General features: G+C 36.3%; 1 protein-coding gene across 6 annotated transcripts in view; it reads right to left on the reverse strand.

Moving 5' to 3' along the window:
• The window catches only part of AGTPBP1 (ATP/GTP binding protein 1), a 304,355-nt gene that overhangs the window by 47,681 nt on the left and 240,905 nt on the right, over window positions 1–15,769 (reverse strand). For 2 of the 6 annotated variants that reach the window (XM_037850912.1, XM_037850910.1), the window contains exon 26: window positions 1,410–3,003. The exons of 1 other annotated variant lie outside the window; for it this stretch is intronic. In XM_037850912.1, coding sequence (XP_037706840.1) covers window positions 2,826–3,003 — 178 coding nt within the window. In that variant the 3' untranslated portion in view covers window positions 1,410–2,825. Of the gene's footprint in view, window positions 1–1,409; window positions 3,004–4,696; window positions 6,651–6,719; window positions 7,363–15,769 lie in introns of those variants that run through there. 3 more of the 6 variants (XR_005219074.1, XR_005219073.1, XM_037850914.1) reach the window with 3 other exon arrangements.

Below are 15,769 nucleotides of genomic sequence, written 5' to 3' on the forward strand. Positions count from 1 at the left end.
AAATGGTGCAGCTGCTGTGGAAGAGTTTGGTCAAGGCTCCTCAGGAAGCTAAGTATAGAATTGCCATATGATCCAGCAATCCTGCTGCTAAGTATATACCCAGAAGAACTGAAAGCAGGGATACAGACATTTGCACACTGATGTTCATAGCAGCATTATTCACAACTGTCAAAAGATGGAAGCGACCCATGTCCATCAACCAATGAATGGATAAACAAAATATGGTATATCCATACAATGGAATATAATTCAGCCATAAAAAGGAATGAAGTCCTGATGCAGACAACAACATGGACGAAACTTCAGGACATGTTGAGTGAGATAAGCCAGACACAAAAGAACAAATACAGTACGAGCTAATTATAATAAGCAAACTCATAGAGTCAGAATCTAGAATATAGGTTATCAGGGGATAAAATGAGGGTAGAGAAGGGGTGCTGATGCTTAATTTGTGCAAAATTTCTATTTAGGTTGATTGTAAATCTTTGGAAATGGACAGTGGTGACACTAGCACATTATTATGATGTGATTAACTGCACTGATTTATGTTGGTGAATGTGGTTGAAAGGGGATGTTTTGGGTCATATATGTTATGAAAAGTTAGAAGAGAAGTTAGAAAATAAAACATGGGACTGTATAACATAGTGAATCCTGTTGTGGACGATGGACTGTGGTTAACAGTACAAATGTAAGAATATTCTTTTCATGAACTATAACAAATGTACAACACTATTACAACCTGTTAATAAGGTGGTATACAGGAAAAAATACACCAAATGTAAACTATGGACTATAGCAATATTTTAATATTCTTTCATCAGTTTGAACAAAGGCACAACACTAATGCAAAGTATCAGTAACAGGAGGGTATATGGAAACGTAGTATTCATGACTTTTCTGTAAACCCACTACCTAATTAAAAAATAATTTTTCAAAAAAGCATTATGCTAAGTGAAAGAAACCAGGCACAAAGTACTACATATTGTATGATTACATTCATAAAATATAAACATAAATAACTTTTTAGACAGAATTAGAGTAGTAGTTATGTAGGGCTGGGGAGGGATTGAGAGGGGCATGGGGGTTTTTCTTTTTGGAATAATAAAAATGTTCTAAAATTGAGTGTGGTGAATGCACAACTCTGTGATTATACTAAAAGCCACTGACTGCACACACTGGATGGATAGTGTGGTATGTGACTATATCTCAAGAAAACTGCTTTAAATATATATTATTAACAGTACATGGGGCTTTTACAATGCTAACACAATAAACTGAAGTTTTTTAGTTATTCTGCACATTATAGTAACTATAGCTGCTTTTCATATATCACTTTGATTTTCAACTTCTAAGAATTAAAAAATCAAAAATTCTGAAAAGAATTATAACTTATAATTATAGGGAAATATGCCATTGTTCTATATATAAAATATATAAATAATAAATAACTGTAATTTAAAATAAGTTATACCATAAAAAAACCCTACCCTGCCAAAGTATTGCAATCTCTTCTAAATTAGGGTTGCACTACAAACTAACAAGACTGGTTCTACCTCCCAATCTATTTAGACTTTGTTTGCTGATATTAATAACAATTAGGTTACTAAAAGTCCCCTTTATCAACTGTCCCATCTTGTTTTTAAACTTGGTCTCTGTGACACCAAAAGGAATGAATACTGTGGATAAAATGCCTTAAATAACACAAATAAGAAGAAAATCATGGTTTGGGAAGTGCAAAAATTTGAAATGTATCTTTTTGGATTTGTTTAACAGAAAGTTAGTTCTTAAAGCACTTGTGAAAGTTGTTGAGTTTGTTTTATTTTATTGAAGGCAAAGTCAGTTCTGTAGAAGACAGTTTAAATTGCTTAAATCTGTTCCAGTCATATAGGACACTGTCTGCACGCTGTGAACAAATTCACTTCTATCAGTCTAATAACAGCACAGCTCATGAAATGTCAAAAATAAGCTCAAAATACAAGTGCGCATTTAATATCAGATAGTGACTTAATTTTTAAAGCATTTTAACAACTGTTTGACTGCAGTGCTGAACTCTGGATGTATCCATGAGACACCATTTTAGACAAAAAGCTGCCCAAATTATTAATCTTTTATGATAGGTATAGACATACCTACACCATAAAAAACTTAAGATTAATAAATTAAGCATCTTTTACAAATTTTTATCAATGTGTTCAGATGTTGAATTTTTATATTTCACAAAGATTCTGTAAACCAAATAATCTGAGCTTGTTAAAAAGGATGACGAAATGAATGCAACATTAGATATAGTTTTTATTTGTTTCATTTGGTAAATGTAGAATGTAATAGTTTCAAGGCAAATTCTGGATTATTTCAGTCACAACCCAAGAGTTAACATGATTCTAAAGAACAGTCTTATCTTCAATATCTACCCTCCCCCCACAAACACATCTATAGAAATCCATGTACATACATATTAGTTTTCAACAACTCAGGACCACAATAATCTAGAATTTAGATTTTATACTCTGACACACTTCAAAATTACCCATTTGATGCAGTTTATAACCATAAGGAGATAAAAATTCATGCAATGATTTTTTTTAATTAAATCAAACTTCTGATAATTCAATGCTATATAAGTGCACTGAATATCTCAAATAAAACAAGTGCCAATTTTATTATGAATTAATAACACATTTATTGTCTTGAAACCAAACTGGCCCAAGTTATTTTTGTCTCTCTGAGTCGGCCTTCTAGAAACTCATTTCTTTCAAATTTTCTATTTAATAAAAACCAAGATATTTCATTTCTTCTTTGCAGTTAACAAGAGATGGCAGAGGGGCTCAAGGTAGATATGTTCTTGATAATTCACAATCAGAAAGTACTTCTTCTTGAGCAGAAGACTCATAATCTCCTGCATTTTCAGCCAATTCAATATCTAGCTCATCATTACTTTCTGCACTGTAATCAACTTCTTCAAGGAATCGAGGTTCATCTTCATCCAAAACATAAGTAGTAGGGCTGCAGCCAAAGCACACAGAACACACAAGACTTCATTAGATTTTTAAGTTTGAAAATTAGGTTATTTCACCATACTGAATTAACTTTGATTCCACTATAATCTAAGCAGTTTGCATTAATTTTAAAGTGTTATCCAAATGAACAAGTTAAGAGATTTATAATAGTTGAAAGCTCCTTGTATTGACAATGAAGGGTAAACTGCTAATTTTAATTATATTAAAGAGTGTCAATATATCTCTTATAACTAGAGAACAACAATGGACTTTCTCATTAGTTTACTCCTTTGAAGATTTCATCAATTTGCAGTCTCCTGAGATTTATTTTTTAAGTTCTATTTTAATCAGGCAAGAGATAACTTCAGCAGGCTTTATAAGAAACTGTGGTTATTTAATGGGTTCCTTGGGTAATGCTCTAAAACCACTTATTCTGCCACTAAAATGGTAATCTGCAATAAAAACATCCCATATGCCCATTCCCACAGTTTCCATAGGTCAAGAAAAAAAAAAATGAAAAACAAATCAACATACTACACCAAGATTAATTACCTCCCCTTGGGACACAGAATAAGATATTTGCTTAAAAGCACTAAGTGCTTCTAAATATTTCATTAAGTAGGTGGTCTGGAATTAAGACAACCTCTCCACTAGGGTCTGTAACATATCCTATCCTCTTCAAAAATCAATTAGTCTGATTTCTCCCCATTTGCCAGATTCTACACACACACACACACACACACACACACACACACACACCACTGTGATCATATCTAAGAAACACTAGAGCAACATTTCAATGTCCCCGTTTTGTTACAAAAGCTACTTTTATTTCACATAGATGTACGTTGGTTTATATACCACCTGCTTCCAAAAAGGATTCCCAAAAGTTGATGAAGTTAAAAGCTGTAAAATCAGACAATGAAAAAGGACAATAATCTATTAAAATGAACAGAGATGTCATTAAGTATCTAAAATGAGAGAATTACTGCAACTAAATATTAAATTCAGTTCAGATATCTGAAAGTTAAGGGAGGAAGGAAAAGTTAATGGATTATATAGTTCTAATTTTCCAAGAAGAGAAAGCAAACTTCATCTGGAAAGAGTATATTTTGTCCTAAAATTTCTTTAATCTTCCTCAATGATGAAAGGAGAAAATACACTGCAAAAACCACCTTGATCTTATATACCAAGCTTCCCCTTAAAAGTTTAGAGCTGGCGTATGATAGAGAGGTCTAGATAAATCATGCTGAATGGCTCAAAAGGTTATATGAGACTTTACAACATTCTTAACGCTAAGGAAAACAAATTCACGGTTTTGAATTATGCAACTAAAATATTTAGCATGAATTTGTTAGGGTTTTGGGGGAAAAAAGTTAAATAAAAGGAAAAGGTTAGTTGCTTTTTCAAATGACTATTATGATTTCTTTCTTTCTTTCAAGTTACGATGATTCATTTCTACTCCCTGACCTTGGTGCCTCAAATTCTCAGAGCCCTAGGTGGCTCTTACAACAGATAAGACTAGCTGCAGCTAAGAAGAAAAAAGGGAGAAATGACAAACCTCCTACCACATACTTGCTTATTTTCTTGCTGGAGGCTGTCATAATAGGAAGAAAACATGACAGTGGAACATGCAAAGGAGGAGACAGATTTGCTAAAAAGCCATGCACTAGACTGGTTCAGGGGCTGGAGAAACTGACCCGGACTGTAGAGGCTGGCTCCGAAGAGATGGGCATAGTGGCCAGTGCGTAGATGCCCAGCAGCATCACAGGGTCTCCCAACAGGTAGAAAAAGTACACAGTCCATACGGTGGGTGGGCAGGTAGGCAGGCAAGCATCGTTCAGGAGATCTACAGATGGCAAATTCCAGTCCCAGAGAAACAGACTAGCATAAACGAAACTGGCAGCAGGGACCCTAGTCCCTGTGCTGGGGTTGGAGAAGGATCTAGGTGTACATGGGGAACTGAATACTAGGATGTTAATCAATATGAACTAAGGGAAAAGGTTTAAAGAAGAAGGTTGTGAGTCAATCACAAAACAAGAGAAGTATGATTTAGGAGCAACAAAAAGGCCCAAGATAGGTTCAAATAAGCTCCTAAACAAAGGGGAGACTTGGAGCAATGCTGGTGTTGGATTCTGATGTGTATCTTTAACATAAAGAGAAGGATGGCCTGGAAGGGAAGTACCTAGTTATTTAAAGGCAACCTCATGACAAGGAATGTTCAGAACTCTGGGTCCAGATAATAATTTGATCCTGTCAGTTCCTGGTCTTGGCTCATTTATGAGGCTGATCATGGTATGAACTCCAATCATTTCCTGGCTTCGTCCATTCTGACACCCAGCAGTGACCGATTTTACACACTTACTCCACTCCCATAATCCACACTACCCTGATATTTGACTACGCTTTCTCCAGGTCCTAACAAAATCACAATCCTCTTTAAGGTCTACCCTTAGCTGAAGGATACAGAGTTCATTCAGAAATTACGATGCTAATTCAAGAACATTAATAGGACTGTGTGTGCAAAGGAGGATGAGGAAGTTAGGGGTGGGGAGAGGGGTGTGTGTGTGTGTGTGTGTGTGTGTGAGAGAGAGAGAGAGAGAGAGAGAAAAGGAGGGAGGGGGGGACAGGGGGACAGAAAAGGAGTAGGTGGGAGAAAGAAAGAGATCAGTGGATCCTGGTTTAAGGAACTAGGGGAAGACTGAGATAGAGAAAAGGGAAAGGGCAGAAGATTACAACCTCTAACACTCCACTGCAATCAGCCTTCCTACTGCTATATCCAATTGCCATCTTCCAGTCCATTTTCACTAGATCACTCTGCTGAACTTAACCATGATGAAAATCCTGATCCCTTCTCTTCTGGTTTGCTTCACTCTTCTCTGTCCCTTCTCAGTATTTTCCCTTCTTAATGCTCCTCATTTTCTGTTTGCTTCTCAAACAGGTATTTCTAAAAATGCACTCTTGGCCCACAGCTCTTCCTATATGCATGCCCTCTTTGAGTGAGCTCAGCTATTTTAATCTGTATTCTGATAATTTCCCAATCCAAATTCCTAGCCCTGATTTCTCTGCTGAACTTCTTCTGTATATGCATGGACTCGTGGGACACAAACAGAAGGCTCTCCCACATGCATCTCAAATGCAATATGTTCAAACTGAACTCGTCGTTCTTCCCACCAAACCTGCTCCTCTTCCATGGTCTCCGTATCATTATTCAGTGAGTCATCCAAACCAACATTCTCAATAAAAAAGTCCCGTCAGTCAATCTCTTGACAACTCCTTGTCTCACACTTTATATTACAAGCCTTCACTGACATTCTTTCCTCTGCTTAAGGCATACTTCCCATTCTTCTTCTTCTAACTAACCCATATTTGTCTCAAAACACAGCTCAGGCTCATCTTCAGATGTTCTTCCTTGAAGCCCCTATTGGGATAAATGCCCTTTCTCCCTACTCTATTCTGCACTCTGCCCAAACATTCTACCTGATCACTGCACATACAGTGGAGACCATCTATTTATGTACCTGTCCCCTCAGAACTAAATCATAAACACCTTAAGGTCAGGAACTGTGACTTACCAATCTTAGTCCCTCCTGTCAGCTCCCAGAAGTACCTGACACATTGCAGGCACTCAAAAAAGTTTGCTCAACTTCAAATCTAATAGAAATCACAGGGTTCACAAGAACAACAATTTTTCTATTACTCCATTCCATTCATTTTACTTTAGTGAAAAAAAAAGTTAAGGCACAAGAATAAACATATCAATTAATCTTTACTTTAATTAATAATTCCAACATATTATTTATAGTACTTTACAAACTTATGGAATGTCTTCATATACATTAGATCTCATATGATTCTCACAACAACCTTCACATAAAAGACGTTAAGGTAATTTGCACTAGGTTAATAAAGACTTGATCCATTTACAACAGATGACAAAAATTCAAATCATATTTCAATCACAAGAAAAAGTCTAATCAAGCATTTAATTATTTTCCATTGCTATTATTTTGTTTTTCTACCACTACTTCCTTGTTCCCCTCATTTTCTTCATACAGATTTAACCCTTCTGCCCTGTTTTTACTTTATTCTCCAACAGCTGCCTTATATACTCTTGCCTTAACATCCTTGTATTCTGGATTTTAACTCTTAGGGTAAAGGTAACTAAACCAAAAACAATTCAATAAGAAACATTTCATGCTAAACGAAAACAGCATTTTAGTCCAAAACCAAATCCTCCCCATGCTGCTTCAAGGAAAATATCAAAACCTTCACCCAAAGGGCCTTGTCACAGGATGAATGTACTGAAATTCTCTGTTGTATGTTGTCATGTGATGCAGAAAAGGTTTATAATCCCAACTGATTTCTAAAGAGAACAGAAAAAAACTCTGCTTCATTCAGATTCAAAGTTTTCTGCCTATGTGCATGTTACACTATTAAGCACTACACAAAATTAAACCTAAAAAATTCGCCACCCCCCACATACTTATATACCACCTCACTTCCCATAGAGCTGAAACCAAGAAACCAGAATGTAGAGCTTCTACTCCATTACTTGTATGTACATACATGATGGAAACCATACACTAGATATGGAATCAGAGATTCTAGGTCTGTACCTCTACTCCTCTATTTATCAGCCACATGACCTTGAATAAGTCACTTACTCTCTCCAAGCACCAGTTTCCTCATGTGCAAAGCAAAGATAACAAAATATCAGCTCCATCTACCTCACAAAGTTGTCTGGCTCAAATTAGGTGATAAATGGGAAAGCATTTTGTAAACTATTAAACTTTACAAATGTAAAATGCTATGACAATATTAAAATCTACCTTGTTAAAGTAAAAGTAAATCAGTCTTTCTTAGTTCCTGAAGAGTCCAAGAAATGGGCTGTCCCCTCAGTCAATAGGACGAAAAATTCTCTCTCTACCTCTATAACTTGGAATCCTCCTTTAAACCTGCACTCTTCTGCAATTATGAGAATTACCTACATATCATGGGGGAGAATTTTTGAAACTGATACACAAATAGAAAAATATTCAATTGCCCAAATCATCAGAAATTTCTGAATTGCTGATTATCTCTGGGTTTTTATTTTGAGTGTGTTGAAATGTCAGGTCAAAGGTGAAAGAAAAGTCTTCCTATCTATACACATACTAGAGGATTTTTTATTTATATACATTATATAATTTGATTCCTATTTGTAAGAGGTAAATATAGCATCTCCTAAATATCAAAAAGTAGAAATCATCCATAGAAAATACAAGTAACACTTTTTTGTCAGTCTTAAGTGACTCCAGCACACACACACACACACACACACACACAGATACACAGACATACACACTGCTAGTGTACAGAACATCTAACAAGAGAATATTGATCTATTTGAGAAGAAAAAGAAGCTGCTAATTTACTGATATTTTTGTTGAAATTAAAGAATAATAGCACTGCCTCTGGGAAATAGTAATTGAGTCACTAAACTCCAACTTTCCTATTGATCTGAAAACATTCCTAATACATAATGAAAATGTTAAATGGTAGATACATTGCCCAAATAATGCAGGAGAACTTCTGAAACCGAAATATTACATTTTAGTAATTTTGCTTATATGCTTGGAGGACACACAATACAATGAAAAGAACAAGAGACTTTCTGACTTAAACCCGGATCCAATTCCTGGTTCTGTCAAGAATTACTAGCTGGATGACCTTGGGGAAATTAATCTCTCTGAGCCTCAGTTTGCACACATATATTTGCAAAGGGGTTACAATATCACTTGTCTCTGATCATTCTCAACAGAACACTAGAAGCTGAGATAATAAAACTTAACGGGGATTCTGGGAAGATGGCGGCATAGAAAGAAGTGGAAGACTTAGTCTCCCCCAGAACAATTCATAAATGAACAAAAAACCAGTAAATAACCTGGAATGGTAGCGGGGAGACAAACGTAACTGTACACTCAACATCCACCGACATGAATTGGGAGGAATGCCCGAGATCACAGCATAAAATCTGTAAGTAAAACTGCGGACCCGCGCTGAAAGCCGAGAGCCCAGAGCCGAGAGCCCCTCCCTCATGGAAGCCGCGCCGTGCACTTTCTCAGCCCAGCTCCAAGTGAGGTTTTAATAATAACTGCTCAATACAGACAGCGAATCCTCAACAAGCAGACAGAGGCTTTTGGTGACAACTGACCTTGGGAGAATCGGAGCAAATATTCTGTCTCTCGCTCTCTCTCTCTGTGGAGAAAACCTCAGCTTCTCTCAGCCCACAAGGCATTGCAGTAAAGACAGCCTCACACATTCTGTATTCTGAAACGAGCTGAGAGCCCCGCGGCACAGCCAAGCAGCCCAGGGCTTCCCTTGAGGGACGGCGCACACTGATGACATAGCACAGCATCCCCCTCGGCTGAGGGAGGATCGCGGCTGGGAGGCGGGATCCGCTCGGAGAACCCAGGGGCGCTACACCAAGTCCGGTGGTTTATGGGACACCGAGAGAGAGCTGCCCTTCCTACCTGACCACCCATGCACGTGCCCCACATTCAGGGCCGGCGACTCCAGCGGCACGCCCAGGCTGAGCTCTCCAACTGAACACACAAGAATCATTTCCCCACACTACGTGGGAAAAAAGGTTGAGAACTGACTGGAGGGATATAGGTGGCTCACAGACGCCATCTGCTGGTTAGTTAAAGAAAGTGTACATCACCAAACTGTGTCTCTGAAAAATTAGATCGAAATCCTTTTTTTTTTTGATACAACTTGAAAGAACCCTATCAAGCAAAACAAATACCAAGAGGCCAAAAACAACAGAAAATCTTAATGCATATGATAAAACCAGATGATATGGAGAATCCAGCTCCAAACACACAAATCAAGGTTTCGGAAGAAACGTTATACCTCGCAAAATTAATTAAAGAACTACAATCAAAGAACGAAAACATGGCAAAGGATTTAAAGGACATCAAGAGGACCATGGCCCAGGATATAAGCGCCATAAAAAAGACCCTAGAAGAGCATAAAGAAGACATTGCAAGAGTAAATAAAAAAATAGAAGATCTTATGGAAATAAAAGCAGCCATTGACCAAATTAAAAAGACTCTGGATATTCACAATACAAGACTAGAGGAAGCTGAACAACATCTCAGTGTCCTAGAAATCCACAGAACAGAAAATGAAAGAACAAAAGAAAGGAGAAAAAAATTGAAAAAACCGCAGTGGATCTCAGGGATACGATAGATAAAATAAAACGTCCAAACTTAAGACTCATTTGTGTCCCAGAAGGGGAAGAGAAGGGTATAAAGGTCTAGAAAGAGTATTCAAAGAAATTGTTGGGGAAAACTTGCCCAACCTTCTACACAATATAAACACACAAAGCATAAATGCCCAGCGAACTCCAAATAGAATAAATCCAAATAAACCCACCCCAAGACATATTCTGATCAGACTCCCAAATACTGAAGAGAAGGAGCAAGTTCTGAAAGCAGCAAAAGAAAAGCAATTCACCACATACAAAGGAAACAATATAAGACTAAGTAGTGACTACTCAGTGGTCACTATGGAGGCAAGAAGGCAGTGGCATGTTATATTTAAAATTCTGAGAGAGAAAAATTTCCAGCCAAGAATATTTTATCCAGCAAAACTCTCCTTCAAATTTGAGGGAGAGCTTAAATTTTTCACAGACAAACAAATGCTGAGAGACTTTGCCAATAAAAGACCTGCCCTACTTCAGATTCTAAAGGAAGCCCTACTAACAGAAAGATAAAGAAAGGAGAAAGAGATATAGAGAATTTTAACAGACATATATAGTACCTTACATCCCAAATCACCAGGACACTCATTTTTCTCTAGTGATCACAGATCTTTCTCCAGAAGGGACCATAAGCTGGGACATAAAACAAGCCTCAAGAAATTAAAAAAAAAAAAAAAAAAAAAAATTGAATATACTCAAAGAACATTCTCCAAACACAACAGAATACAAATAGAAGTCAATAATTTTTGAACTGTAACTCCACTACTTACTTCCTACATGATAAAAAATACACAAACTCTAAGGACAAATCAATGGTTTTGAACTCAATGTAAAATATGTAATTTTAGACAACTGTATAAAGGTGGGGGAATGAAGGAGTATAGGAACATAGTTTATGTGCCCTATTGAAGTGAAGGTGGTACCAAAGAAAAACAAGATTGATAGGGATTTAAGAGGTTAATTTTAAGCCCCACAGTAAACACAAAGAAATTATCAGAGAATATAACTATAGAGATGAAAAGTAGAGTTTGGGTTAAGAGAAATGGGGGAAGGGGCAATGGGAAGTTAAGAAAGGAGTGTAGGGTTGCTGTTTGAGGTAAAGGGAAATTTCTAGTAATGGATGGTGGGAAAGAGCATAACATCATTCTAAATGTGATTAATCCCACTAATGGAAGGCTAGGAAAGGGGTGGAATGGGAAGATTTAGGCTGTATATATGTTTCCACAATTGAAAAAAGAAAAAAAAAAAAGTCAGTCTAACTAGACGACAATTGAATGCTAAGGATGAACTTGGATGGGATTGGAGGGTGGATGACAGGTGGCTCGAAGGGACACAGTTGAGACATAAGGAAAAGGAAATATAGAATGCAAGCATTGCATCATTGTTGAATCTCTTATACTTCTTAGCTGTGCTTAATGGAATTACATAAAAGAATGTTCTTGTTCATGGGAAGTATATATGTGAATTATAGTGTACGTTCAAGGATGTGTGCAGCTAACTCTCATATATTCAGAAGACAGAAATATATGATGTATGATAGATAGGGAAGGAGGGAGGGAGGGAGGGAAAGAAACAGTGATGTGACAGCATGTTAAAGTTGGTAGATTGAGCTATCGGGGAAGGGGGGGTCAGGGTATGATGGAATTCTGTGTATGGGGCTAGTATTGTTTTTGCAACTATTCATGTAACTTTGAATTTATTTCAAAAAAAAAAAAAAAACTTAACAGATCTCCAGAGTGGATATGTATGTAAGGGGTACCTATGACCACCCCAGATTTAATGATTTACTCACAGGACTCAACAGATAGTTGTATTTACAGCTATGACTTATTACAGCAAAATGATACAGAGCAAAATAAGCTAAGGGAAAGGCACATGGGGCAAAATCCAGAGGAAACCAAAACAAGGGCAACTGCTAAGAGGCAGAGAAGTCATCAGAGATTTCAGAAATTTCAAAGGTTTGTAGGAAAGTCAAAATTGGAGTTCAGGGCTTCCAGGCAACCAGAAATTAAGAAGCCAAGTTCTCTGAAAGGCAGATGCACAGATTTGACCCCAACATTCAACAGTGTTCCCCAGATGCACCTGACAAATTCTTAAGCTACACAGTCAAAGAAGTTGAAAAATAAAGTAAGAAGTAGCAAAACAAACAAAATAGAAAACAAACAACAGAATTTTTGAAGTTTATGGTGCTAAGGAGACAAAAATTGGAGTTCAGGGCTGCCAAAGAAATGGAGCCCTAAGTCTTCCATCTCTCAAGGGCTACAATTTAGAAATGGGGCAGGGGTGAGGAGCTTGAACACATCTCTGTTTAGTAACTCATAGAACAAGCAGACCAAACAACAACAAAAAAAGGATAGATAACAATATAAAAGATCTGAACCTGACTAACAAACAATTATATAAGAAATATATGGAACACTATGCTCAACAATTAGAGAATACCATACTCAATAATTAGAGAATATACATTCTTTCCAAATGTAAATGGAATTATTTACTGAATATGTATTCTTCTTTATTCTGATATGCTATAATTCTTAAAGTCTCAAATAGACACTTGTGTGAAAGATAGACCCTCACTTTTCCAAGAGGCTACCAAGAATAAAACAAATATTTAAAAATATGTAAACTCATCAAATTCCTTGTATAGCAAAGTGTTAGAAACCAACAATTATTAACTTGATACCTATTCAGATCTCAATTATAAGGCTCATTCACTTCTCCTATGTGATGTTTTGGAGCTATGTACCCCACAGCTAAGAGCTATGTTCTTAAACTTAATCCTCACCTGTAGTTATGAATCCATTATAAAAAGGACATTTTGATGAGGTTATTTCAACTAAGGTGTGGCCCAACTGAATCAGGATGGGAATTAACCGATTACTGAAGGCCTTATAGAGAAGGCCACAAAGAGAGAAAGCCATAGGGAGAAGCCAGAAGTCAATGGAACCCAGAGAAGGCAGGAGGGGCCATCATGTGCATTGTCATGTGATAGAAAAGCCAAGGACCAAGGATCACCAACAGCCAGTCCCAAAAAGCCACAGCCTGGAAGAAAGTATCACCTTGATGATGCCTTGATTTTGGACTTCTCCTAGACCCCAAACCAATAAATTCCCATTGTTTAAGCAAATCCTATGCATGGTATTGTTTTAGCAGCCAGAAAACTAAAACATCCTATTATAAGCTTCAAAGTTTTCATTAGAATCAAATCTGGCCTTGAATCCTGAAGGGCTCATTTATTTAGTCCCAAACTATTTTTATGGTAGATTTCAACATCCAATAAAGATGCTCCAATAATTAGTGTGGGAACAAGAGCATTCATCTACTTAGCACAAGCACAAATGGTTCATTTTTAGTTCTAAGCAGCTATTATTTTCAGTGGACTAGAAGTCATGATCTAAATGTCAATTGCATGGCATTGCCTAGATATTATTCCAACAGAAGTTACAGGTATGAGAATTTTCTACATAGTAGCACTAAATGACCATCAGAAACACAAATAAGACTCAAGTATGTGCATAAAAGTCATTAAAAAGAAAGATCTTCTTTTGAGGTTAGCTTGACTATGTAAACTGTACATTAAAAATAAAGCACATTAATACCAACAGGCTTTACTACATAGCTAGGGATTTAATAAAACATTGATATTTAAATTTGATCACAAATGGTCTCTATTACTTTAATTTTCTCATAAGAAAAAGTTTCTGTGTATTTATAAACAAATACTAGCTACATGTAAAGAAAGTATGCATAATAGAGAGGTTAATATTTCATTTTAGTATTAATGGTCTGTAGCAATCATTACCTTTGTACTGTTTTAACAATAATTTCTACCCTGTCTCTCTTGTAATGGTAGGACTACATGATACTACCTGGTTCGCAGACCCATTCTCAGAAATGTACCTTACCTTCTTAGAAATGTATCCTAATTTTATCAAAATATAAAACATCAATTGGATTTTTTTATAAATATTAACACAATATATATCTAATGTTAAGTATATTTAAAGGTTTTTGCCAACTTCAGTACTATGTATTCATTAATGGCAATAGGAACAATTTATTAAAAATCTTATAACATCCTTACTGTTTGCAAAACTATACACTGGAGCATTTCTTAAGACATATTACTTTTTAAATGTTTCCAAATATTGGATCAAGATGGCAGAGTGAAAAGCTTCAGGGCTCTGAACCCCCAAAGTAACTTTGAACAATCAGCAAGAACTAGCAGAAGTAACTTTTCCAAAGTTCCAGAAAACAGTTAAAGGATTACAGTAAGAAGGCAAGTACTGAAGTTTAAGTTAGAACATTTATCATTATATGATAATAAACTCAAACCTGATTACTTGAATTAAACCCAACAAAAATGGTGAGTTTTTGAATTCACATAATTATTAATTCACACAAATCTTCAGAGATTTAGACACAAATCTGACTTCCTCATTAAAATAACTAGATCTTAAAAAAGAGGAACAATATTGGAGGATTAACACTTACTGACTTCAAAATTTGCTTCAAACCTTCAGTAATCGAAACAGTGTGATACTGGCATAAAGAAAGACATATAGAGCAATTGAATACAATTCACAGTTCAGAAATAAAGCCATATATTGCTATGAGAAATTGATTTTGACCAAGGTGCCAAGACCATTCAATAGAAGAATCTTTTCAACAAATGGTGCTGGGACAATTCAATAGCCACATGTAAAAGAATGAAGTTGATCCCTACCTACTTCACACCATATACAAAATTATCTAAAAATGTTACATACACCTAAACACAGGTGCTAAAACTTTAAACATCTTAGAAGAAAACAGAGGTAAATCTTTATGACCTTGAATCTGGTGATGGATTCTTAGACAAGACATCAAAAGTACAAGCGACAAAAGAAAAAAACAGGTAAATTGGACTTCATCAAAATTAAAGACATTTGTGCATCAAAAGGCACTATTAAGAAAGTGAAAAGACAATCTGCACAATAGCAGAAAATAGTTGCAAATCACATGTTTGCTACTGCCCAGAATATGTGGGGGGAAAAAACTTTTTTACAACTCAACAACAAAAAGATAATCCCATTTAAAAATGGGATAGACACTTCTCCAAATGGCCAACAAGCACATGAACAGAAGCTCAACATGATGAGTCTTTGAATAATTAGAAGTTCAAATCAAACCACAATGAGACACCACTTTACACCCACTAGGATGGGAAGAAAGGAGGGGAGGAAGGGAAGGAACAGAGGGAGGCGGGAAGGAATAGTTGGCGAGGATGTGTAGAAATGAGAACCCTCGTACATTGCTGGTGGGAATATAAAATGGTTTAGCTGCTGTGGAAACAGTTTGGTGGTTCCTCAAAAAGTTAAATACAGAATTGTCATATGATCCAGCAATTCCAATCCTATTTTCAAAGAACTGTAAACAGGTATTCAAACAGATTTTTGTACACGAATGTTAATGGCAGCACTATTCACAAGAGACCAAAGATGGAAACAACCCAAATATCCATCAACAGACGAATGGATAA

The sequence above is a fragment of the Choloepus didactylus genome, chromosome 10 (genome assembly GCF_015220235.1).
Source record: "Choloepus didactylus isolate mChoDid1 chromosome 10, mChoDid1.pri, whole genome shotgun sequence".
In the NCBI taxonomy this organism is placed as follows: Eukaryota; Metazoa; Chordata; class Mammalia; order Pilosa; family Megalonychidae; genus Choloepus; species Choloepus didactylus.